Raw genomic sequence first — 27,266 nt, forward strand, 5'->3', positions numbered from 1 at the left:
ATAAGCCAAGTTCTAGCACAATAGCTCTACCATTTGATTATTAGTATAATTTGGGCTTGGTTTTCTATATATATTTAAAAATATAATTACAACTAATTAAACATTCAGCTGTAATAAATTTAATTATGGCAAATTTATCTTACTGTTGCATTTTCTTTTTATGTTCTGCTTCTCTTGATAATCTCTCTTGTCTAACCTTCTGACGCCGCAGTTCAACATTTTCAGCAGCTTTTTGAGCTGCACGTCTATTTGCTGCTTCTTGAAATGCTGTAACTTGATTTTGCCACTTTTCTAATGCTTTATCTAAATCTTGCTGATTTAATCGAACTTGCTTAATTTTTTCATTTAATTCCTCTCTACAAAAAAGTACAACAAACTATTAGCCATTTGTATTAACAATTACCTAAATATATATGATGGCTCAAAAGTCAGTAAACCATTGTACAGTATAGATTAAATTGCTTATATTATTCAAATACTTTATTACTTACAAACTTTACAAAAATTGTATAAAATGAGATTCTTGCTGTTTCAATACACAAATTACAATGCCTTGACACATTAGTGCTTTGCATAAATCTTTCATAAATTCTTCAAGAATATATGGTTAACTGACTTTTAGCTACCTTGTGTGTCTGTGTATCGATAATCATTGTTAAAGTACCTCTACACAACACTGTCTAGAGAAAATTTAATATCCAAATACAACCAAATCTGGTATGGTGATATTACAGTATAGGCAGAAGACGTTCATAAAAAAATTACTAGTAAAACTCATTATTATGATACTATTGGTGCTGCAAACAACAAAAAAAGCAGTTTCCTTTGTATAAGCACATGTATTTTAATCAAGTTCTGGGTATAAAAGCAGTCACAATTGTTGAATGTCGTTCTTATCAGCTATGGCAAGGCCTTAAACGAATATGCATTTCTTGTGAAGCTGTTTTGTGAAAACAATGGCAATACTGTAGCTAAACTTTGGGAGTTTTGCCATCATAAGAATTTATTCTGAAGACCATTAATTCAAACTCTTAGAAGAATGATCATTCAGTTTCAGAAACTGGATGCCTGGGAATTCAACCTAGTTGAAGACAAACTTATCACTTCACAAGTCATTGGAGATCTTACCATAGTTGTTGAATAATCAATTAGTGAAGTAGGATCCAGTAGTAAATGTATTATTGGATGTATCCTACAGTATGGAAGGTACTGTACAAGAATGTATTTGGTGCATTGTTATCTATATATGATCAGCTGCAACTGGCAGTAGCTTGCCATCAACAAGAAAACAATGTTGACATTGTATTTACTTTTCTTGTCAAAATGGAAGTGTACATGTCTTGGCTATGAAAGATCCCATGGAGTAACACATTCACCTTTGTAGGACAATAAACACAGTTAACTATCACACTTAGACCATGGAAAATATTTGCATTTTCCAACAGACTCCATTGCACTCACCTCAAGTTACAGTCTGGTGTGGATTCATAGCCACACTTATCCTTGCACCACTCTTCTTTGAAGAAGCTAGTCGCAATAGGCTTGTGACTTGTTCTATGATTGCCCAGAGATACCAAGAAATTCTCAATACTTTTGTTGTATCCCAACTGCAATGGCAATAATGCCTAGAGTCAACTACTTTCATGCAAGATGGAGCATGAAATGTTTTCACATATCCGATACTGTGTACAACAGGTTTAGTGGCAACATTTCACCAATAACAGTGATTAGATGTGCATTTCTATCACCTGGCTATCTCATTCTCCAAATCTTAAGCTATGTGCTTTTTGGTTGTGGAAACACTTTAAAAGGGTGGTTTATTGAGGATATGTACATTTGGAAGCCCCAAAAGACTGTATCACATTATACTTGAGAAGTATCAGAGAGAATCAATTACAGTTGGCCATCAAACACTATTCATCACTTTCAGATTTGTACCTTTAGAATAGTGACCACATTGGAAAGTATCCCCAGCATTGGTAAGGTCTCTATATAGCATTAGAGTTTTATACAAATAAAATGTTTGTTGTAAAGGAAAAAAATTATAAAAATCCATGACAAAATATATATTTTCTGATATAATTTGATAATAATATACATTTTTTTTGTATCTTCAATTTTGTATATTTTTTACATTTTTTAAAAATGTTTGTTTCTTGCAGTGCCAAAAGTGCCATTACAATCACCAAATACATATATAGTGTTGACTCTTGATATAATGGACTAATGGAGAGAAGCAATGGTCAAACTTCAAAAACAGAGTATACACAAGAACACACTTTTACACTTAACTAGTTATATAAAATCAAAATATTTAATATAATGAATGTTTTCATCTGTTTTGAATGGACATTTACATTATGTAAGAGAAAGTTCCTTAAGGAGTCTCTCTTATGTAACATACATGAGTCTCCTAACACCTTGATCACATACTTAAGCTCACCCACCTTATGTGCCACTTTTCTTTTTGTTTTTGAAGGTATAACATACAAGATAAGGAGCATATCTATGGGTAGCACCTATCAGATACTTTATGCAAATGGTGGCGAGGCATCTGGAACATTCAGCACTTCCTAATTGTAATGATCAAATTATACTGTACTGTAGATATGTAGATGACATTTTGATTATCTGGCAAGGCAAATCAACTCTGGAAAACTTTTTAAAATGCTTCAATGACAACCCCTATGACCTTTCCTTAAAGATGGAACAAGGAAACTTGCACCAAAAACACTTCCTTGATATAGTTATTAAAAGTGGAGAGCAGATGACTGACCACCAAGATATTCTGTACAGATGCATATGTTTATATGACAGCAGTCACATGATCCCCTCACATACAAGACTTACTGCCTTTCAGTTTTTAGTAAAGAGGGCCTTTACTCATTGTACAACACTGCATGACAGAAATGAGAAGTTGCAGTATCACATCACTCGCAATATGACATGGTTATCACAAAAATTTTTTTAAAGTATATAAGAGCTTTTTGTCTCAATGAATGTTGATGAATGAATCTCAAACACTGTGTAGTATAGATTTAAAAATGACAACAGGGTTTATGTGATCTAAAATTAAACAGCCTACAGATACAACTGATATTTTGCAAAAAAACTGGAGTAGTCCTATATGTTTAAGTGTAATTGCAATCCTTCATATCTGCATACCACACAGGGATAATAATAAAGTAAGACTCTCTACAAGCAATAACCGGTGCAAAGTACGGCTAAGCAATAAAAAACAAATGTTTTCATAACCCCTTCTGGGTTCTTCCTCAGGTTTTCTTAATTCTAGATAAGTTGGATCTTCCAAATTCATTTGAGAATATAAAATTTGAATATAAAATTGAACAGTGAGATGAAAAGTTTGAATAATGGAATTTATGTGCATGTGTTCCCCATGTCATCTTTAAATAAGATGAAACACTAAATATTGCTGTCACGTAAAGCCTGCCATGCCATTGATAGAGACATCTCTTCCCTAAAAGAATTTTTAGGAATTTTAGGGAAGAGCTGTCTCTATCAATGGCATGGCAATGGCATGCACATAAATTCCATTATTCAAACTTTTCATCTCACTGTTCGATTTTATATTCTTGAATGAATTTGGAAGATCCAATTATTTAGAATTAAGAAAACCTGAGAAAGAACCCAGAAGGAATTAATTTGAATGACAGTATATAAAAAATAAGTATCCACTTTACTTATTATAAAAATGCACTCTACTTTTAGTTGTAGATGAATTGGTGTTTTTGACAACATTTTGTTAATTCAATTCAAATTTTAATAAAGAATGCACTAATTTATAAGTTTAGAATGAATCATTTTTAAATTTTTCAAAAATACTTTAAACTAAACTAAAAATTTGATTTCAATAAATAATTTCAAAGTTGTAATTCAACTTGAAATTGAACTCTTCACATCTGTAATTTTAAAATATCATATTTTAAGAAGTAAAGTTTAATTCTCTGTGTATGACCATTAAGGTCATCCCTCAGCTAAAACTTTACATCAAGGTCTGTAGTGGACAGATCTGACTGCACTGTAGAAGCCTTGGTGCTCAAACACAAAAACTAAACTTTATGAAGTTTTCCTATTTCAAGATATTTTTGTCTCATGATATTTTAAATGTGATAAACATTTTAACTGAATACAAAGAGATAGATTACATAAGTTCATGTATAAAAACCTGGTACACAAGTAATTATATTAATCAGATCTGGAACCACTTTATTTTTGTAACTAAAAATGAAACTCATAGTCTAGAAGCTTAAAAACTAAATCAAAATAAAACTAATACTTTTGTTCAGATTCTTTTTGATATTTTCTTGTTCTCTGGAATATATTTTTCTGCAAACATACCAATTCAATATTTCTTTTATTTCATATAACTTGTGAATCAATCTAGTATTAAAAGTGATGATATTCAAATTCAATTAATAATATTTAACTCGATTGTATAATGGAAGCATATCTATTCCATCAAAAATAGTTTTGCTTAAGTTAGTCATTAATTTTTAATTAATATTTTAAATAAACTATACTGGATTTACAATTATTGTGATAAATACTTTAAATAACAAATTTTGAATTTATTTACTTATATAGAAAGTCATTTGATAAATAAATTACATTGTCAAAATTTTGCATATTTTTTGTCACTACACTAATTTGTTTTTGTAATTTTTAGATTTTTCTTTTTGCATTTTTTCTGTAATTAATAAAAATGAACAAGAAGCGAAAAATGAATGTCAGGAAATATAAGCCTCTAACAAATTACAAAATATGAAAAGCATAATATGTAATTCTATTTATTAACAATGGCTTAAATTTTAGATAATATTTCCATTTAAGTCTCAAAATAAATTACAGAATAAATAATACTTGTACAACAAACCATTTCAATAAAATATAAATGCTTTAATACTTGTATGTTGTTTCCTTCAATATTTATATACATTTTCATTATCGTAAATCTCAACCAAAAAAAAAAAAATGATGATAATATAATAAACAACATACTAATTGTAATAATGGATCATAAATCCACTATTGCCTAATTGTGAATTCAAAATACAGATATATCTGTATAATATGTAATATTCTTTTTACAAATTAATAGTGTAATATTTTCAAAAACTTGTTACCTGGTTTGACAATGATTAAAACTTATCTGGAAAAAAATATTTGTTGTAAATCATTTTCAAGCTGAAAAAAAAAATTTGAATTCCAGTACAACAATCTTTAATTAAAATGGCCACAGTACTAGAACTAAAGAAAAAAATCATTTGTGTTTAAATGTCTGAAAGCAAGTTAAAATTTCTGCTATTTACAATTGATTCCAGGTCTCAATGTGAACAAAAACTTATTAAACAGTGAAATATATAACAATAGGATTAATTCATACACAAATAAATATAAAGCAGAATACAGATTCTTATAACAAACTTCATAATCATCATATTTAATATTACCAATAAACAACTTAAAAAATTCAAATAAAATTAGCAATTATTATAATAAATAATATCAATTAATAAGCAATGATGATGAACATTAAAATATAAATTTGTATCTGCAAATACCTAATTAGATAAAAATAATTAAAGAAACTGTTTTTGTTTTAAAGTAAACAAAATGTTTCAATTAACTAAAATAATAAAACTAAAACTTGTCTATAAAACAATAAAAATAAAAACATATTATTAATGTGAGTTATCATATCTTCAAGTAGTATTTTTTTTGTTTACTGCAGCTTTGTTTATCTTTAATAATTGTCAGATGTGAAGACTCAACCTATCAAATAATGTTTGCCAAGTAATTCTAGAAAAACTAAAATTATGATTAATAGTGATAAAAACAAAAGTTTAAAATATTAAGTTTATAAGTTATAAAATATTATTAATCATATTTCTATTAATTTAAATTTAAAAATAAAATTAAACTAGATTTGGAATTGGAACATATATATATATATATAATACTCTATTAAAGAATAATTATGCTTAAACACTAAGGTAATACTATTATGAATGGTTAGTTTATTTACAATTTACTTTAACGATATTATTATATGTATAGTTCCTGTTGAACATCTAAGTTCAGATATACAGTGGTGCCATGTATGTCAAACTTAATTTGTTCCAGGAGGCCAATCAAACTGAATTATTTGAAGTCTGAATCAATTTTCTCCCATTCAAAATAAAGGAAAGTGAATTAATCCACTCCAAGATCGTAAACAATACCAATTTTGATAAACTTAAACAGCAAATACACACAATTTAAGATAATAACAACACAATTAATGACCCAATAATAAATTAAAACATGAAAACAATAAATAAATAAATACATAAATACTGTACAATAAAATGAAAATTATATTTACTGTATCTTAGCGAGTAGTAGTGGTGTCCTGTCTCTTAAGGTCACTATGCAGCTGTTTGACTTTCTCACAAGTAATCCTTACAGATATGATATCACCAGCCAATTACTCCTCATTTATCCACACTAGGAGGTTGTTTTTATCTCCTCAATAACATGTGATCATCTGGAGATCAATGATATCACTAGAGAATGAATTTTAAAGTGCAAAATTATGGTTGGAAAAGGGAAAAAGTTCTAAAAAAGTATACAAAAAGATGAAAAAAGGTGTTGATGAAATGCATTTATTCAGATCTAAATTAGTTATATGAACATTCTTTGTCCAACACTATAGCAAATATCATAAAGTAAACATATTTAGGAGGTAAGCATGACATTTACTGGTTTCAACCAACTTGTTATACTGGATTACGCACACCATTTCTACATTTTCGAAAGTAAGTCGCTGACGCTTTGAGCTCAGGAGATCCTTTTATGTGCAGAAACTCCACTCAACATCAACTGAAACCAATGGAGCATATCTTGTATGCTGTCAGAAAGGGAATTTAATTGAAGTTGCAAAGGTTTCCACATCCAAACTGTTATCACTAATTGTTGCAAATCCAATCAAGGTTGTCCCTCACAGTCATCAACTTCTTCCATGTTCCTCCTTTTCCATACCTTCTTCTTCTAAACTCTGAAACACATCAGGCAAATACTTGTAGCCACATATTATGAAAAATTCCAACCCTAGGTCTTTGTTGTTGAACAATTATTGAGCCTGCTTGATGACTACTGCATCCTTTGAATCTAGGGCACATATGAAGCATTTGGTTTTGTCAAAGTTTTTGCACAAGAAAACTGAGCATCTTATCCAAGTACCCCATCTGCTGATGACAGGGAATTGTGGTAGTTGGAGCTCAGTGACTTCTTGGTACAAAACTTGATGACTGTTGGCTTTTACAAGAATCTCTTTCAGAGTAGCAATGAAGTCATTTACCCTACTGGATTCCTCCCTGATATCTTCACAAACATGGTGTAGTCTGTGTGCAAAACATGTCACATGGTTTAGGTTCAGGTACTATACAGAGCCTTCAGTTGTTAGAAAGCCAAAAGCATATAGCATGCTTGATCACTCACCGCAAGCCTGACTTTTTCATATTGCATGTTCTCTGGCCACAGCTTTATCGAATGACTGCATTACTGTGCATGCATTTGACTTCTGAAGTTGGTACATCTTAAAAAGCATAGGTTTCACCCATTCATCAGATAATGGAAACACCAGCAAATTCAATATATATCTTTGCAGCTCATCAGTAGTTTCATCTAACATGAATCCCACTTCATGCTTGCCTACCACCACTTTTATTTTCACAAAGAAATTCTCATAAACTGGCTTTATGTAATTTTCTCTAAGGGTACTCTCATCCAAACCTTTGCATGTACTTCTTGAGGAATGACTTGAATGCAGGATTGTTTACTTTGTGGACTGGAAGTCCTGATTGAATTAATGCCATGGTAAGATCTACCATTGTACCATTGTACCAATGTACCATCTACCATGGTACATTGAACTCACTTGAACTGTTGCTTTTCAGATCCTGAAGCAAAGGCACATATCAAGGTAGTTTGCTTAGGTTTTGACTTGTGAAGTTCAGCATTCTTTGCATCATTGCTGTACCAGATGTGCTGGTTTATTGTTTCTTCGATGCTTCTTATATTGCAATATTTACATCACAGATGGCATATTGAAGAATAAGACCATCAGTGTCAATGAATTACATCTTGAATTTTGAAAATGCATACAACATTCCTTTCTTAACCTTTGGCATATTTTCATTGTGAACAATGGGTTCTGGTTTACAACACTAACACAACCAACCATATAGAGCAACTATCTATCACAGAGTCCAAGGCCAGAATAAAATGTTCTCTTTTTCTGAGCCTTCTTTATATACTGGGTGCAGGCCTCATAGAGAACTAGTGAATATATCACTACTGTTTTGTCAAAGTTTGTTTTCTCTTGGAGGGTTTTATTATATCATCTTGGGAACTATTGGGATTACAACAATCATAAATATGCCATTTTATAGCTCTCAATCTGTACTACAAAATAAAGTATGGGATTTTTATGTAGCTGCTCATGAAAAGTGAAAATAACTAATTTTATTTCTTTATTTTTCTGTCCAATCTTTTAAAAACACAGATAAAAGTGCTGAAGAAACAAAGAGAAGGAAAAAGGAGAGAAATGTGCTAATCTTATGAAAAGGTGCAAAAAAGTGCAACATAGTATGTTCATTTTGCTTCATTTCATGCCCCAAAAGATATATCTTATACTATCCATATAAAAATAGCTATTTTTTGGAAAGGTGCTGCACTTCAAAATCCTTTCTCTAGTTAGAACACCTTTAGCCACAATTGCTTCTTTTATTGCTTTCTTGTTCTTAAGAATAGTGCATACATTGACTTTGGCATCTTATACTTGACTCAATTTATTGCAAAGCATGAAAGCACACATGTATCAATTTAATGCTTCACAGTAAGTTCCTTTCTCACCTCAATAATTGATACAACCACCTTCTTAGGCTTCATTGCTTCCACACACTTCTTGGATGCCATGATTAATAGGTAGGGGTTATATATATAACCCCTACCTATTAATCAGGCACTGAAAGCAATGCAATAAAAGCACTGAAAACACATAAGCATAATACAAGAAATGCTTTCACAGGTGAGGGTGAGAGTAAAACACAACTTGGGTGCACAACAGATGGTGTTTATGTAACACATGCAGTTCATATAAAAAGCATTGTTCAAACTCCAGATCAAATTTATCTTAATTTTAACAAGAAAACTCTAACATTCAAAGTACAAAGTACCACTGTACATAGAAATTCTTTTACGCAAGTCTTTTACATTTCTTATTGTAATTGTTGCAAAATAAAATAATGTTATGCTTCAAAATATTTATATTCATACTATTTTACATTACATTTTGCCTTTTTTTTTAAGAATAAATTACATATTTCAATATATAAGTATTCTTAACATCATATATTTACCATATATTTTATTTATATTTATATTATTGTTTCTTTTATTGCATAGTTAACAACATGATTAATATTGAACATATGCTTCACTTTGATTATTTGCAATATAAAAAATATCTTGTAAATATATGCTTTATATTCTTAAATTTTTTATAATTGCATGTTTTTTTGTTGTTTGTTTTTAGTGTTTTTCTTTTATTTTGTATATTGTTGGTTTGGGATTTAATGTTGATGTGAAGGGAAGGAAATCTGTTGTCCTGTTGTAAATGAAACAAAATTAAATAAATAATAAATTTATTCTCTTAGTAATTTTGAAATTTTTACAGATTATTACTTATTTCATGAAATTATCTAAAAGATGCAATAAAACAATATTAATTCTAATGAACAGATGTTAGATGGAATCAAGGGGCATGGCAAACGGCAGGCTAAGGGTTAATAATGAACTTTCAAACCCAATTTTTGACAGTGCCAGTGGAAATAAGAGGAGAAACAATAACAGATACATAGAAATTACTGTTTTCTTTGAGATATGTATGTATAAATATTTTAATTTTAGCTTTTGCAACTAATGTAGATGAGCTATTTAGTTTTATTTACAAGGAGTTAGCTATAACAACAAAAAAATTAACTTTTTGTTTCAGTTTAGTTATGTTTTCATATTACTTTGAACATATATAAAAATTCAATATTTCAAATAACAATTTGTGGTTTGGAACATTAAAAGTGTTATGATTTTGAAAGTTAATTTTTTTTATTTGTATTATATTTTTAATTCAAAAAACTTTTGAAAAGTCACAACTTGAAATATATATTTAATTAAAGAAGTAATCCTGATTTTATGGCATTGTTTAATTTATATATCAACTAGAGGGATTTATTTACTGTCAATACATGTTTTAATTAATCTATTTTTACTAGTTAATCTGTCTCTGAGAAGCTTAAAATTGCTGGAGCCACAGTATTTCATGTCATCTCGGTGAAATATTGAAAATAATTTTCAACTAGCAATAATCACACCTCAGATAAACCTCACTGACTATGATATCACCTCTTTGCAAAGCATTAGGTATTTTAATAATCATCATCATTTTATTTAAAAAAAAAAAAATATTAGAATATCAAAATGACACCCACGCACTTCTCTTGATTATTTCATCTCTTTTTAGTAAGTATTGCTTCCTTCTTTGTTCAAACCGTTCTTCTTTTATTTGCAATGATCGTAGTTTTTGAGCCAAATCATATCGTGAAAAATGTTCTATTTCAATCTGATCTTTACCATCATGATCTTTCTTATCTAATTCATTACTTGCCTCTTCTATCTGGTAATATAGAAATCAAAATTATTTTAAATCAAATTTCATTAAACATTACTGATTTAAATGTCTTATTGAAAATATTCAAAATATAATTTAAATATAATCATTATTAAAAAGAAAATGAAATGACCAAAATCAAAAATATACTATAAATTCAATATTTCTGACTTGTGTTCCAGTTTTATAGATGATATTCTACATATATTATATAAAACAAAGAAAATTTAAAAAAATTTATACTGATAAATTGTATAATCAAATAATTTCATTGAAACAGCATACTCGACTTTTTCTGAACATAAGAGCTGTGAATGTGGCTGATTTTGAAACTAATCTGCAAATTTTTATCTCAATTTTTAATCCCTTCCTGCTGTTTTTGGCTAGGTTTGAAATTTGGTCTATGCACTCTTCCACTACAGCACTCAGCCAGCTATCGCTTTACCCAGCATTATGTATGTATGTATATATATATAATATTCCATACAAATTTACTATGGTGTATGTATATATATATATACCATAGTAAATTTGTATGGAATATTATATCTTATTAATATTATATTATTATTAAGAAAACTGCTTTACTATGGTATATATATATATCAGGCAATGAAGAAAACAGCTTTAAATTTTGTCCAATCAAGAAAAGACAACTGTAAAATTTAAAAAGCTCCCATTTTGAAAGTACAGTACATTCCATTTTCAAATGTAACCTGACAATGGTAATTTAAGAATACTGAAAATGTTTGTGTCTTATTGAACTTAAATTTTATTTGAAAACTGCTGGAGTTTGGGTTTGTAAATTTAGTTTTTTAATGTATAAATCTATTTTATATTAATTAAAGTAACATTCACATAAAATTTAAATTACTATTTAATAAGTTGGACAACAATAGTAAAATAAAACTTTGTGCAATATTTTCTGAGCAGTAATTGGACAGATAAAATAAATTTCAACGTCATATTGGATGGCCTAGCAGTTACAATCCATTAGTTCTTTTATATAGTAAAGAACTAATATGGATTGTAACTGTCAGCTAGAAGCTTCATTCAATGAAAAATTAGTTGTAAGAAAGCTAATTTTTCATTGGATGAGATAGATGATAGTTCTCTACAGTGAATAAAAATCAAACAATCAACTTTCAAACCTGTGTCATTAGATACCTACATTAAAACTATTTTCTATTTAACTTTTTCTGAGTTTAATTTTACAATTATTATTATATATTTTAATATTATTTGCTAAATAAAACAAAGATGAATTTTATTGTTTTGTATTTTTTACACTTATGAAGTTTACGGAAGTTCTGTCTCAAGTTCATTTTCTGTTTAACTTATTTTATAATTATATCTACAATAAACAGCTACAGAATTAAAACAGAAGAAAACAATGTTCCTTAACTGCATGTCACTTTCAACAGCTACTTTCAAGTGCAATGCTTTCAATTTGTTTGAAATTATATACACACACACACAAAACTAGAATAACTCGAAAGGAAAACATGAATGACATTAAAATAACATAATAAACACAATCTACATCCACCTTAGAAAGACCAACACTTCAGGAAAATGTACATATGGACATACAAGTTGGGGAAGCAAGTGAAACAACTGCCCAACTGCCCAAATACAGGTGAAAAGGAAAAAATTTAGACAAAGTAACAAAAAATATCAGACAGAGAAAGCAAAAGGCTGAAAGTTTTTAATACAAACTGACTTACATCAACATAACCAAAGAGCAAACATAACACAGTATATAAAAGGCTTGCACCCAGAAAACACAAACTATTACACACACAGTGCACACTATAAATACACATCTCAAATGGTCATAGAAACAATACACACACACAATAAATACTATAACCATGCTATAAATGACAGACAGACCAGACATCACATTTATTAGCAAATAAAACAATCATATAAATCATAAACAAAGCTATTCCAAACACCCACAACTAGAATCAGACAGGCCAAAAAAATTTCAGCCTGGAAATATATACCAAATATAGGCCCATACACATATATACATCTGTACACTGCCAGCCAAATGGCTGAGGTGGTTAAGGAAACAGCCTAACCACTCTACGGACCCAGAATTGAATCCAGGCAATGATGAGCATTAGTGCAGTATGGACCCCAGCATGACAGTCTACAGCCTAAATTGTAATCAATTAATTTACAATTAGAAGTTACAAAATGCACATTGTGGCATGCTAAATGTCAGTTTGCATGGGCATTCAATAGTGCTCATGTCTAAATCAGAGCTGGTCACTTTAAAATTTTAAGTAATAGATTGCATTTGCCATTTGCCTATTCTTATGTTCCACACCATAGCAGCTAACATGTCTGAATTAAAACAAGACTTTTTTTTTTAATTTAATACAATAGACAGATAGGCAATTCTTCTATTTTGTTTATTAATTTACTTTTTTCAAGTGAAATTACTAATATAAAAGCTATCATCTGTGTGTGCATGTGCAAATTCCTTACAGCTGCTGCAATTTTTGTCCAATCCATATGAAATTTTGGTTATATTTGTTTTATATTCTGATAGAAAGTATTAGTTACTACTACTACTACTGTAGTATTACCAATATTAGCTATAGGGTTTCTCAAACAGGATCCCGGAATCCTGTTTGTTTTTTTAACCTGGGAAATATCCCAGGAAATTCTTCTCATCCCGAGAAATCCTGCAAATTTCTTAAAAGTTCACTTTTTTCTTATTTTGTGTTAAGGTTGTGGAAATTTTGCCAATAGAAAGTATAATTAACTCATAAACTGTCAGAATATATTTGTATTTATTAATTTTAAACCTACTTATTAGTTTTTTAATTTTTCCTCATTATGGCATGTCGCAAATGGTCAATAAATCAATTAGGTAGCTTATTTGTGGCAGGACTCTGAAAATTCTTTACTTGTCAGAACCTGTAATATCTGGAATAATTGTGCTTATGCTGGCTTAATTTTAACTATGCCTAATAGCTTCAATAACTGCATTATGCCAGGTTATGCAAATATAGCAAGGATAGAATCGAATATGAAGTCTGCAAGTACGAAGTTTTTCTTCATAAACCTAATTATTAAAGCCAAACGAATTGCCGAATTATTGGGCTACAAGCTTGATGCCACTATTAAAGCATCCGAGGCAAACAAATCAAGAATACTAGAGAGCAAAAGAAGTACTACAATCTTGAAAACGAACTAGAAATCTTCCAGGCTACAGGTGAAAAAACACAAAAAATCTGTTTTCTTTTAAATGCATTAAACACGATTCCACTCATATCAATTGAATCAGAAGGAACATTCTCGGTAACAGGACTTTCCATTACTAAAATAAGAATCAGATTGAGTGATGGGAGTATTGACCATCATTGCTTTTTAAAAACTTATTATAAAAAATTTACAATATTATTTTGTATTGTGTTTTATTTAAATCACAAAAATTACCTTTTAAGTTCATTTTTTTAAATTTTCAACTCAATTCAAAGCATTTTTATTGTTGTTGTTGTATGTAGTTTCCAGCAAACTTTAATAAATTATTTCTATTTGTTATAGGCTGCAGAAACATGATCACAATGTCAATCATCAAAGCAATATTAAGGTGTCTATTACTAAAAGAAGACAGCAAGGAAATCTTTTAAAAAACAATAGTGTGTTTACTCAGAATGTAGTGTATAAAGTAATTTTATAAAGAAAGATTTTAATATTATATTAAAGGCCTAAATCTGTTTGTCTGTATATAAGTAAATTCTCTGTAAATCCTACTTTTTTGTTCACTCAGGTGAAATTTTGTTTTGTGGCTCTTTATGTTACAACAGATAATATAAACTATTTAATTTGTAGAAAAATTAACTCCTCTTGAATTTCTTGAAATCTCTACTTTTCTCAATTCTTCAATCTCTACATTCTCATAAAAAGTATTCCATCATGATTGACAAGGAAATTTCTACTAGAACAAACATTAAAATAGGGAATGGCCACTGTGCAAAAGGCCCACTGAAAAATTCCCAATTTCCTACTGGTTTGGGCCATCATTACCAACAATATACAAAATACATATATTGAAAACATTAGTAATACTCAGAACTTGTCCGCAAAATAAAGCACCTGTAAAGAATGAATAAGATACTTATTGTGCCTCAGTTCTTCACAGATGGCATATTACATTCACTACACAAAAGTCTAAAAGCATTAGGTCTAAACAATTGCACATACATCACATTACAGAAAGTTACCATACTAAACACATCACATAGTTAGCAAGTTCTTAAATATAGATACATCTAGCATAATCACAGTAACAGTATGTAACAGAATTGTCTTACATCTTTTCTGCCCCTCCCTTTGCCATGATGGTAGGTCTGGCTTGGTGGCATGCCCCTAGGTAAAACCCGGGGTTTGTCGGGGTTCGAGGTTATACATGTTAAAAAAGGAGTGTAATCAGGGTGGGAGATTATTCTGGGACGACTCAGTCACAAGACGGAGACTGAGAAAGAAGAGAAGAGAGCAAACTACGGTGATCAGTGAATAGTGGTGTGTGAAGGTACATGATACGGGAGTCATGAAGTCACTCGAAAAAGCTGTACAATAAGGTCAGGGTGAGGTTCTGTTTCGAATTGTCTTACATCTGGTGTAAAGTTAAATAAGAAGAACACATCAATTGTATTGTCAGTTCGTTTTATGTCCGCATGTTACAGAAATTCATAACAGTCTATTGTCGGGTGTATTGCACGTTACTGTTACTATGAAATTTGGATTTGTCGGGGTGTGTGTGTTCCGGTAAGTTTCACTGGAAGCACCGTATGTTCTTGGACAAATTAACTTGCTATCCGGTTATTTTTTTGGTTTGTTGTCTTTGTCTCAACCCTACTGAGATCAGTGGATTTCCCCGTATAAGTGTCTGCTCCATTAGGCACACTTGTTATCACTTTGGCCCATTGAAGAAATCGCCAAAATTCTTCTCCGCATCGACTCATTTGTTTCTTTTATTCTCACAAGTCTTTCTGTAGCTATCTATGCCATGACATAGGTCTAATGTAGCACTAGTTATCAGTATTAACCGAGTAGGATATACAACCCAAAATTACATAATAAAAATTAATTACTAAATTATTACTTCAATAGTAAATTTTAAAATAAAAACTGATATAGAATATAAAAATATAGATCAATTTTAATCAAAATTCAATATTTAATAATAGAGTTATAAGTCATTAGCTATTCCATTATATTATTTAAATAACATGCCTTAAAGTCATTATTGGACATTCCTTCTAATGATATATTCTCTTGCATACGTTGATTCACAGGCAAAATATCCTCTTTCAATTTAAATCTCTAAAAGAAAATAATAATTTTATAAACATACATTTATATTAGTATAAATTTTGATTATTCTTATTTATAAGCATTGAATACTTGTATTTATTTTATTTCTATTATACAACACTAAATATTTTATACAGTACAAACATAACTCAATAGATTAGTAATACCAAAAAATTCTAAATGTTCTGCTGGAGTTTTATCAGGCTGTATTAAAGTTGATTAACCTTAATGTAACCCAATAAAAATCTGAAAGCTTGTTTGTTATTATACAGTTTATAACATAAAAATTAAAAATATCAAATAATTACAAAGGTGTTTCAATAAGTAATGCCTTTTATTTTTTTAAAGAAACATTTTAATGTGTACACAAAAATGTGAATTTAGTAAATGAAGTTTGAATTTCTGGCAACACTATTGCACGATAGGAACACTTGTGTTGCCTGTTGGACATTTCAAATTCATGCGGAAATGCAAAAAGTGTACGGTGATGATTGCATGGACAATTCAAACGTCCATCAATGGTACAAAGTATTTAAAAATGGTTGTCAGTGTGTGATTGATAAGCACAGGTCAGGTTGTTCGGTAAGTGCAGCTTCACCTGAAACAGTCACTGCTGTCGATCGAACAATTCAAAGTAACCACTGCATTTGCTTGAAGACGTCGGAAAAATTGCTTGGTGTCCTGTTTGATCCTTTGAAGAAATTCCTGGCTAGAGAGAAGTTCCATTCTGACAAGGAGGTTAAATTGGCTGTTAACAGATGATTGTATGGCCAGGAAACAGCATCTTCTACAATGCAGGCATCTTCAAGCAGGGGCACTGCTGGGACAAGTACTTGAACCTAAATGGTTCTTATGTCAAGAAGTAGCCTAATCCACATATGCAGAATGCAGATCAGCACCTGTGTTTTTCAATATGACAACAAACACTATTGTGGGAAAAGAAGGTTCTCGATCAGTCATCATCAAAACAATTGGCTGCAAGAAGCAAAAATGCAAGAAGTAATGTTAGCTGTGACTGCCAACAGATGAAAATTGCCCCTGTATGTAATTTTCAAAAGAAAGTTCTTGCCTAAAGGTTTTAAGGGTCTGTCCGGTATTCAAGTCCTAGTGCAAGAAAAGGGATGGACAGATACAGATTTAATGAAAGATTGGGTGCAGAGAGTGTGGCAGAGGCAGTCTAGTGCCCTACTTCACTAAAAGTCACTCCTTATACTGGATAGTTTCTGAGGCCATCTAAATGAAGTGAAAAAAGTACTACAAGATGGACATACAGTTATGATTGGGATTCCTGGTGACTTAATTTTAGTATTGTAACCATTTGACTTATCAATTAATAAACCTTTCAAAAAGGAAATTTGAAGATTTTATGCAGAGTGAATGGCTAGAGGCAATCACAACTTGATGCCTAGCAGTAAAATTCAACAGCCAAATTTGGAAAGTGTGTGTGAATGGATCATGGAGGCTTGAAAATTAATTTCATCAACAATAATTGAGAGGAGTTTTAAGATTTGTTGTAAGAATAAATACTGATATAGTCTACCATCAAAAATAATTTATGTATTTTTTGCATCTTGATTTTCAATTAGTAAAACGTGGTGAAAAAGTGCAAAAAATATGTGGAAATATGGTATCTTTTTCAGAACTGTACTACAGGGTGATCATAATTAAATAAGTATTCAGAGCTCTCTGTAGAAAGAAATATTGGGCAAATCTCAACCAAATTTGGAACACCTATTGTCCAGAATATGCAGTTTTTATTTTCAAAAACAAATTTTATTTCAAAATTCAGTCACTAGTGAAAATTTGACACTACTGTCCTCTTGATATGCATATTATGTACTGTACAGTACATTTTCTAAAGAATTTTAAAAATATAGAAAACGTGTATTTTTTATTATATCCTAACGTGTATATCCTATTAAGATAGGATTACAGATGTGAAATGTGGAATTGATGATTACATCAAAAATATGACACTATGCACCTTCATTTCCATGCTCTGATAACTGCATTTGCTGCACAACATAAACAACAACAATATCCAAATGATCTGCATGGAGTTGTCACACATCTTGTGAAATTCTGGTTTTTGACAGCTAGGTTGGGATCTTTGTCTTGATAAACTAGACACTTTAGATTGACTGATAACCAAAGACCAGATATGCTAATCAATCAGCCATGGTATTGAAAATGATCAGCTAATAATTCTCTCCTACAAAAATGCTATTTTAATAAGGCTTGTACATTAAAGCTGCTATTTGGGGTAAACCATCTTTCATAAAGACTGTAATGTCCAGACAATTTCTCTGCTACAATGCTGGACTGACAATGTTTTGGAACATATTAAAAAATCTGTAGAAAAGACTAAAATGTCTTCATTTTTGTCATGTCAAATCACTAGGAACAACTGTCTTCCATCGCAGAGATGACCTTTTCTTAGAAACTATGCCTGTGCAAAAAAATGCAAAACAGTCTAGGTGACAAGCCAAAATTAATTAAAAAATACGTATTTTCTTTTTTAAAAAAATGGAAGATGTTTTACTCTTTTCTATGGAATTTTTTAATGTGTAAATTTGTCATTCATTTTTTTAAAAGAAAATTTTGAAACATATCTCTACATCTAGCAACAGTTCCACAGAATTTTCCAGGGTCATATACTAACTACTATTTTCTATTCCATGCTCCACTGCTGCAGTGGCAACATCATCTGTTTTCAGATGTCCAGTCAATTTGTGACCTTATCCTGGTTTCATATCAAAAGTTCTGGTCTGTTTAAAACACAATCATTTTTCTAAAATTTCCAATAGTCAGAGGATCTAACTATTGAATAGGCAACCACAAACTGTCCATCTGTCAAAGAATTGTGAAGAACGTTTTGCAACTCCTTTCATACACAAAATTCATTAGAAAATGAACGTAATATATACGGGACAATAGTGCCAAACAGGGCTATGGAATCGGAGTTGGAGTCAGGAGGAATTTCTGGCCAGAGGAGTTGGAGTCGGAAAAAAGTGTCAACTCTTGAAATTTTAAATTTAATTTAGTTTTTTTATTTAAATGAAAGAAAATCTATTTTATATTTATTAATCTTTTTGTTTTTTTGTTATAATTCATTTATTTTAAATACAAAATGCAACAATTTAATTTATTAAATATGTATCAATAGTTTTCTTTGTAGTATTTGTGTTTAGTAGTTAAATTATTTTGACCTAATTGAATTTGAATAATTTTGATTCATTCCTTTATTATCCCTGCTCTAAATAAGTACTCTATTTTTATGAATGAGCCAGACTAATTGATATTTTTCTTTCCTGAACAAGGGACTGAAGTAGCTATATCACACACATTTTAGTTGGACTAACTTTTCTGGAAGGGTGAAATTGAAGTGCAAATGTTATAGAATAAAGATATGTAGATACAGAATTTTATTGCTCCCCTTTTTCCTCTTATTAAATATTTGTAAAAAATTAATTTTTGTATACAAATAAATATTAATGTAAGTTAAATATTAAAAATACTAACTATAAAAGTATTTGGGGCCTTTCAGAGGACCTGGGGCTCCTTTCAGAGTTCAGAGTAGGGTATCCCCTATGAGTGCCTCCACCCCACATAAAATGACTTGGTATTTAATTTTCCTGGAGTCGGAGTTGAGTGTTTTTTTACCAACTCCACAGCCCTGGTGCCAAATTTCACTGTAACGGTTGAATTTCGAAATACAATTTTTTCTGAAAAATCAAAACCACATTTTCAAAAACAGAAGGTATACCAAATGTGATTGAGATTTCCCTAATAGTTCTTTCTACTGAAAGCTCTAAACACCTATTCTTTAATTATAATTACCTTGCACTTGTGCAAACTATGTTCTATTGATAACATGACAGTGTTTCATTTAAAATAGTTTTTGCTATACCTCAATTACAAAGGATTTCTCTAAATGGTAATAATTTGACTATTTATGATATAGTTTTGCAATTATCATCAAAAATAATCAAAATATAAAACAATTTTGTTATTTAGTTTAAATCATTGATTGATATAATAAAACATTACTTAGTTACAGACTATAAATATCATAAAATTTCTCATCATGAATAATAGATTAATATTTTGTTTTTAATAGTTATTTAAGTTATCTGGATTAAGTTATTTAAGTTTTAAGTTGTTTTTAATAGTTTATCTGGAATTAGTTTTAAGTATTCCAGTGATATGAAAAATTAAATAATTACCTTTTAAATATTATTTGTTTATAAAAATATATTTTAATTCCATAACATAACATAAAAAACATAAAAAAAAATTAGAAAACTTCAACTTACTGTACAAAAATTAAAATTAAAACAAAACTCAGCATAAACATAAATGCAATTGCTTTCACTGAATACTGGATATTAACGTTCATACAGCCTATAAAAATTAAAAATTAAGCAATAAAATATTAAAATATAAATAAACATAAATATAATAAATAAAATAAAATATATTTAATAAATTTAAATTTGCAAAATTACTTTATATGACAAACAATTTAATTTTATCTTGCTATCATTAAATAATTCAATCAGTATTACAAGCAAATATGTGACTTGGTAACTTGCACAATCCAATGAAGGCTAATATATTTTAAGATTCATTTTAAAGCTATTTCATCTACAGTTACCTGATTCATTCTCAAACATGGATTAAACTTTAAATATGTAATTTTCTATGAAATGGTTACATACTAAAAGTTTCTATAAAATTGTATATTATTATTTCTATTAAAATTTGAAGAACTCAGTTTCTGTGGAACTAATCACTTCAATTATTATTACACAAATTTTAACACAAGATTCAGTAAGATAGGAAAATTGAATCATTAGAACACAAATTTATATTACAGTTTCCTATTAGAATGCAACATTATTCTGTTTTTGATTTCCCAATAGTATAATGTACAGTACAGTAGTCTTATAGGATGAAGCATATGTCATCAAAAAAAGGTTCATGATCTTTTGCTTGTCAAATGCATAAGTCATAGAGGCATAGACATGTTATCTAATGCTAGAAATTTTATATAAATAACTTTGGTAACTTTACAAGTGGTTAATTACAATTTCAAAATATATTTACTACATATTTATAAATAAATGATTAAAACAATTATACAGTAGAGCATCGATTATCTGACTCAATTGGGAACTGGGGTTGGTCAGATAACTGAAAAAACGGATAACCGAAAAGTATGAAAAAATACATTATTAGTATAGTATATTAGTATATCCCATGTAATTAGTATATCGCTATTAACCTACTTCGTGTTGAATTTTCATCGATGTTAAGCCTAACAAAATTTTTTAAAAATAACAATCGTTGCTATTGTATCGTTAAAAATTATTTTGTTATTTTGCACAAAATAAATACTGTACAAAAATAAAGAAAAAATAGAAAATTAAGCCTCATTTAAATATTGCCCTCCCTTTCATGGTCGAGCCATGTTGCCAGCTAAAATGCAAAAATTTAAAAATAATATTAAAGTAGCCAAGACATAGCCAAATATTGTAGCACCACATCACTATCAGACATTTGAATTTGCCGACTAGAACACAGTCAGTTAACCGATGTGACAGTTGATTGGGAGTCAGATAATCGATGCTCTACTGTATTATCATTTTAACTAGTTAACAAAAAAACAAAAATATTCTCTAAATCATTTTATTTAGAAAATTAATTTAGAATTTGTTTAGTCATTTATTTTTGATTTTTATTTTATTAATTTTCTTAATTTGGTTTTAAATATCTTATTCAAAATATTGAATTTAAGCCTTGTCATGAATATGTGACATATTAAACTTTTAGTTTAATTTGCTATTAAATGAAAAATTGAATAACTATGACATTTGCATCAATGCTCTGGAACTAAATAATACTACTACAATAAGCTTATACTTATATTGCATCAATACATCAATATCTTTATATCAATTCTTTATATTGCATTAAATTAATTATTTTAATATTATAATTTAAACAATAACCTAATGTATGAAATTTAATAAGCAAATCCTTGTCTTCTTGAAGTTCTTAAGATTATGCAATCAATTAAAGTATTATAATAAACTGTCTTAAAGTGTTAATAGGCTTACACACAATAAAAAATTTATAAAGATTGCAAATATTATTACAAGCACTTTTGATAATTCACTCATTATTATGTTCAGGAGTTTGAAACAAAATGGATGCAAGTACATAAATGTAGTATGTCTCAAAAGTTGCTATACACTGCAGTTATTCCTACAGCAGATATTCATTCTATAGTAAATGTCCCTGCAGGTCTGAGGACACATCTGGACATGCTTTATCATATTGTTAAAAAGCATCTGAAGTGTAATGTTTGACAAAGACAATTTATTAACACAAGACAAGCAAATAACCTTCATATTAATAAATTCCAGAAAATGATTTGATTAAACTGAAAAATATTTTCAGTCTCCTTAATAGGCCAGCTTCAGGTCATATAAGAGAATTTGACATTCCATTAATACAGCGATTTTCAACCAGTGTGCCATGAGAGGATTGTAGGTGTGCAGCAAAAATTTTTAAAGATTATTAAATAATTTTCAAAAGAAGCCCAAAAAACATATTTAGTTCAAATTATTTTAACTTAGAAATAGTGGAACATTGGCAGGTTTCTAAAGGCAATTATCATGCCACTTTTAAATGCAAATTAAGACTTAATGTTAATTGCTTTTCTTAGATTAGATATCTCATTACATGTTCAATTATAATAAACCAAAAAATAAATAAAACTTTTTAAGAATTTTAATTATTATCTATTTATTAAAAATTATAGTAAACTGCTTTGTAAATTATGAAAAATACAATCTTTCTTTTTACTATTTTTTTTAATCATTATAATTTAAATGTGCTGCAGAAATTTAACTACAGGTTCAAGTATGCCATGAGATATAAATGGTTGAAAAACACTGGATTAATAGAATGTATATGCATTCTCTAGTTTTACATTACAAATTCTAAATTTAAGTTTGTTTGCAGATCATCATCTATTATATCTACCAGTTTGCAAAAAGTTTTAAGACAGTTCATAATGTATGAGAAAAAGACATTACTGCACAGTAATTTTTGGAACATCCTGTATTTGAACAATACAAAGAGTTATTGATAACTCTTTCATCTTTCAAATATTCTAACAGTGTTTATTTTCCTCTCTTTCTGTCTTTCCACAGATCCTTCTAATAATTATTGCTATTCCATCTTTCAAACTCTCAATTCTTGAAAATTCTTGCTTTGTATAGGGATAAATGCAGAATTTTTAGCAATAGTTTTTACACCTGTTAAATAGCAGAGCATTGATGATGATAATCCAAACAAATATTTTTCTTTTTTTTAACTTCACATTTTCAACTGAAAATATTAGTTTTACTAAAATATTATACTAAAAATAAGATGTTTTAAGTTTATTGACTACAATATATTTTCCCAAAAACAAATTATATAATAAGTTTCATAACACTTTTCTTTCTTTTTTCTGGCAATTTTTTTTAATGTAACTAACATTAGTTACATTAAAGAAATTGCTAGAAAAAAAAGAAAGAAAAGTGTTGTGAAACTTATTATACAAAGTTCTAGTTTACTGCACATAGAATAAAAATTACATACATACATACATATATATATATATATATATATATATATATATAATAAAAAAACAAAAAATACTGTTCCTTTCTCTTTTTATAAAGTAAAAATAACACTGTTTAGTAAGTTATACTATTAACCTTATTTCTTAGAAACTGTAAAAACAGTACAATTATTTTTTGTAATGCTTTCTAAACAAAATGTTTTTTTAAAGAGGTAAAAGATCGATGGGATCGATATTATATCTAAAATTCTTTTTTTAATTTAAAACTCTAAAAATAAAAATTTTTAGCTTAAAATTCAAGTAAAACTACTCTTTTAAATCCGATTTCGAGTGATTTAACTAGCGTGCAAATAATTAACAAAAGATGCTATACTTCAACCAAAAAACTTCATATTATTCGCTTTTTACAAAGCCTCATCAATGGACCATCACTAGGTCCACTGATGAGGCTTTGTAAAAAGCGAAATGCATTTGGGAGTTTAATAAATATGAAGTTTTTTGGTTGAAGTATAGCATCTTTCATTAATTATTTGCACGCTAGTTAAACCATTCGAAATCGGATTTAAAAGAGTAGTTTTACTTGAATTTTAACCTAAAAATTTTTATTTTTAGAGTTTTAAATTAAAAAAAGAATGTTTTTTTTAGTTATTATATACATATATTAAAGGAAAAGTTAAAATTAGAATTGTTTGCATATTCTAATTAATGAAAATAATTATAAAATTAATAAAAATAAAATTAATTTTAGTAATAGTATGAAGCATGGCAAAATATAAAATGTATATTGAAGTAGAATTCATTAAGTACTTTTCACAAATTTAAATATAGCAACAGAATTTACATTAAATTAAATTCTATCAAACTGACAATTAAAATAGATATTTTAATAAATTTATATTAATTTACTACATGAGAAATGTATGTTTCCATCTTGTAAAAAAACTAAATAACTTAATAATTCATTTAAATTATTAGTGTAATCTGAAAAAAGAGTACATGCAAAGAAAGAGTGATTGTATATTTAAATTTAAAATAGATTTAATAAAAACCTCTTCATTTTTTTGACATTTTGCAGCTAGAATACGCCATCTTTCTAATTCTAATATTTCTTTTTGTTTTTCTCTATATTCTCTCTCTCTATCCCATTGTCTTCTAGCTGCTGCTCGTCTATCTTCCTCCTCCTCTTGATGTTCATATTTCTGAAGAATTAATTCTAGTATTTTTACATCCTGTAAATTATTTAAAAGTAATAAGAGGGAAAATAAATAAATTTAAATACAATAAATTTGACTGTTTGTACCTTGGGTGGTAATCTCATTTTTGTTCCTGGAAAATTTCGTAATTTGGAATGCAACAAAGGTGATGTAATTGGAAGAAATAAAGTCTGGGAACCTCTATAAAAAGGTGATGTTGGAGTAGACCAACTTGCCGGTCGTAAACTCCGAAGGCTAAAATTCCGAGTAAGTGGTCTACCTCTACGTCTGGATGGTGTTTGATGGGTAAGAGTATCAGGAACCATATCATTAATTGTATCATATTCTAAAGGTGCATTTCTTGGTCGTAAAGCATTAAAAGGCTGATCATCTATTTTAATAAATAATTTTTAAAACAAATCTTAATAATAAATTATATAAAAATTTAAATTATTATTAAATATTTTAAATTTTTAATAAACTATATATAATAGATTTTAAAATATAAAAGTTTTATGACATGTACAGTGAAAGTTAACAATTTTATTCTGTTTTTTTAATGTAAACCAATTTACAAATGAATGAAATGATAGTTAAATGATTTTTCACTCCATTTTTAGTTAAATTTATAAAAGTTAATATATAAAAATCTGTCTTAAAAAACACTTTGATATTCAGCTCCTGGAGAAATGAAAATACAAAAGTAAAATGAGCCTGGAATAAATCAGCAAGGATACATCTAATAATGAGCATCATGATGATTTTGACTTAATTAGTTTGAACCACTGAATGAGAGAAACATTTCAAATTGTAAAGCTGAAAGTCAAGCTAGTTACACATTTATGTATTATTACTGTATTTTCATACATGTACAGGCGTACCCAGATTATGACTACCTCATGACAAAACAAACTGCAGATACAACTGTCATATATTTCTACACCTACCATAATCTGACTTAGCTACCCCTACTGATTAGGGATTGCAATCCAGCAGTGTTTTGAATCCAGCTGGATTTTTGCTGGATTGAAATCATTCCAGCTGGATCCAGCGCGGATGTATTTTTGGATGCAATAGTGTTATCTGTCTATCTATCTATCCTGCAATTTATGTTTTTTTAATGAAATAAAACATTTTTAAAAAATACTTAAGAAGCTTTTATTATTTAGACTGGTCACTATAAATCAGTAAAACTTCTTACACATTTAGATAGTAAACTTAACTTTGGTACCGTTTAACACTTGAGATAGAGATAATTAACTTTAAATGTTTAGTTAGATTATAATTATAATGTAATCTTTAAGTTAAATAATAGCAAAGGTAATTCTACTGATTAATTTATATTAATATTTATAATAATGTAAGGACGGATAATCAATGGCTAAGTGGCTATCAGTCTTACCAGTTTTCATATATAGGCTCTACATATTAGTCTGTAGTTATTTATAAGTATATAAAACTATGTACTGGAAGTAGAATAAGTTAAATAAACTACACCTTTATCAATCCAGCAAAATTTAATAAAATAATAACGTTTTCAATCATTTTTAACGATCTTCCTCGGTTGCAAAAAAAATAGAACATTAAATATAGAACATAAAATGTGTTCGGAATAAATATAAAAATTAACGGAAAATGCCCAAACGGACAAAATATAGATAAATAAACAAAATAAATAGCGGAAAAAATATATACAGGGTGTTTTTTTAAACTGACGGTACTCAGAAACATCTGTAGAGCAATCTAACAGCCGGACTGTCGCCAAATTTGGGAGAGTGACAAAGGATGACATGAAAAAGAGATTCCGCGAAGAAAATAGTAGTACCTAAATTCACCGGTAGAGGAGGATTTGGCACTGTTGTAGCAAAAAAGCTACCAGCACTTCACTGAAGAAAGGGTCATCAGTCGCTTTTTTCCACTTGCATGGCCGCCTCGCTCCCCGGATCTAACCCCATGTTACTTTTTCCTGTGGGGTTACTTAAAGTCCAAGGTCTATCTTGGTAGTGTCCCAAACTTGATGACTTTGAAAGACAACATTTCTCGAACTGTGATGAACATTCCTGTGGACATGTTACGTTCGGCTATAGAGAACACAGTGTTCAGGATGCAATGAGTTGTCCAGCAGGACGGTGATCACATTGAAGAAGGGAGAAGGTTATTTGCTGATTAATTAAACTTTCGTTATTACACTGAAACCTCTGTCTGATTATTCATTCGTGTGTTTGTTAATTGCAGCTGGATTTTATGCAGATTCTTAGCTGTTTTGCTACAACAGTGCCAAATCCACCCCTACCGGCAAATTTGGGTACTACTTTTTTCTTTGCGGAATCCCTTTCCCATGTCACTCTCCCAAATTTGCCAACAG

At 29.2% G+C, this 27,266-nt stretch overlaps 1 protein-coding gene and 1 non-coding gene across 7 annotated transcripts in view; both read right to left on the reverse strand.

The window, feature by feature from the left end:
* Nucleotides 1–27,266, reverse strand: part of LOC136983194 (coiled-coil domain-containing protein 177-like) — a 90,934-nt gene that overhangs the window by 28,208 nt on the left and 35,460 nt on the right. For 5 of the 6 annotated variants that reach the window (XM_067279862.1, XM_067279866.1, XM_067279861.1 and 2 more), the window contains exons 5-9: nucleotides 25,009–25,292; nucleotides 24,758–24,937; nucleotides 15,989–16,078; nucleotides 10,551–10,735; nucleotides 144–356 (exon numbers count right to left, since the gene is read on the reverse strand). In XM_067279862.1, coding sequence (XP_067135963.1) covers nucleotides 144–356; nucleotides 10,551–10,735; nucleotides 15,989–16,078; nucleotides 24,758–24,937; nucleotides 25,009–25,292 — 952 coding nt within the window. The remainder of the gene's footprint in view (nucleotides 1–143; nucleotides 357–10,550; nucleotides 10,736–15,988; nucleotides 16,079–24,757; nucleotides 24,938–25,008; nucleotides 25,293–27,266) is intronic. The other variant, XM_067279865.1, reaches the window with a different exon arrangement.
* LOC136983220 (U4 spliceosomal RNA) lies at nucleotides 10,343–10,478 on the reverse strand. Its single transcript, XR_010882000.1, has one exon. It is a non-coding gene; the product is annotated as a U4 spliceosomal RNA (small nuclear RNA).

Source organism: Centruroides vittatus, unplaced genomic scaffold (assembly GCF_030686945.1).
Source record: "Centruroides vittatus isolate TY-2023 unplaced genomic scaffold, ASM3068694v2 contig_878, whole genome shotgun sequence".
In the NCBI taxonomy this organism is placed as follows: Eukaryota; Metazoa; Arthropoda; class Arachnida; order Scorpiones; family Buthidae; genus Centruroides; species Centruroides vittatus.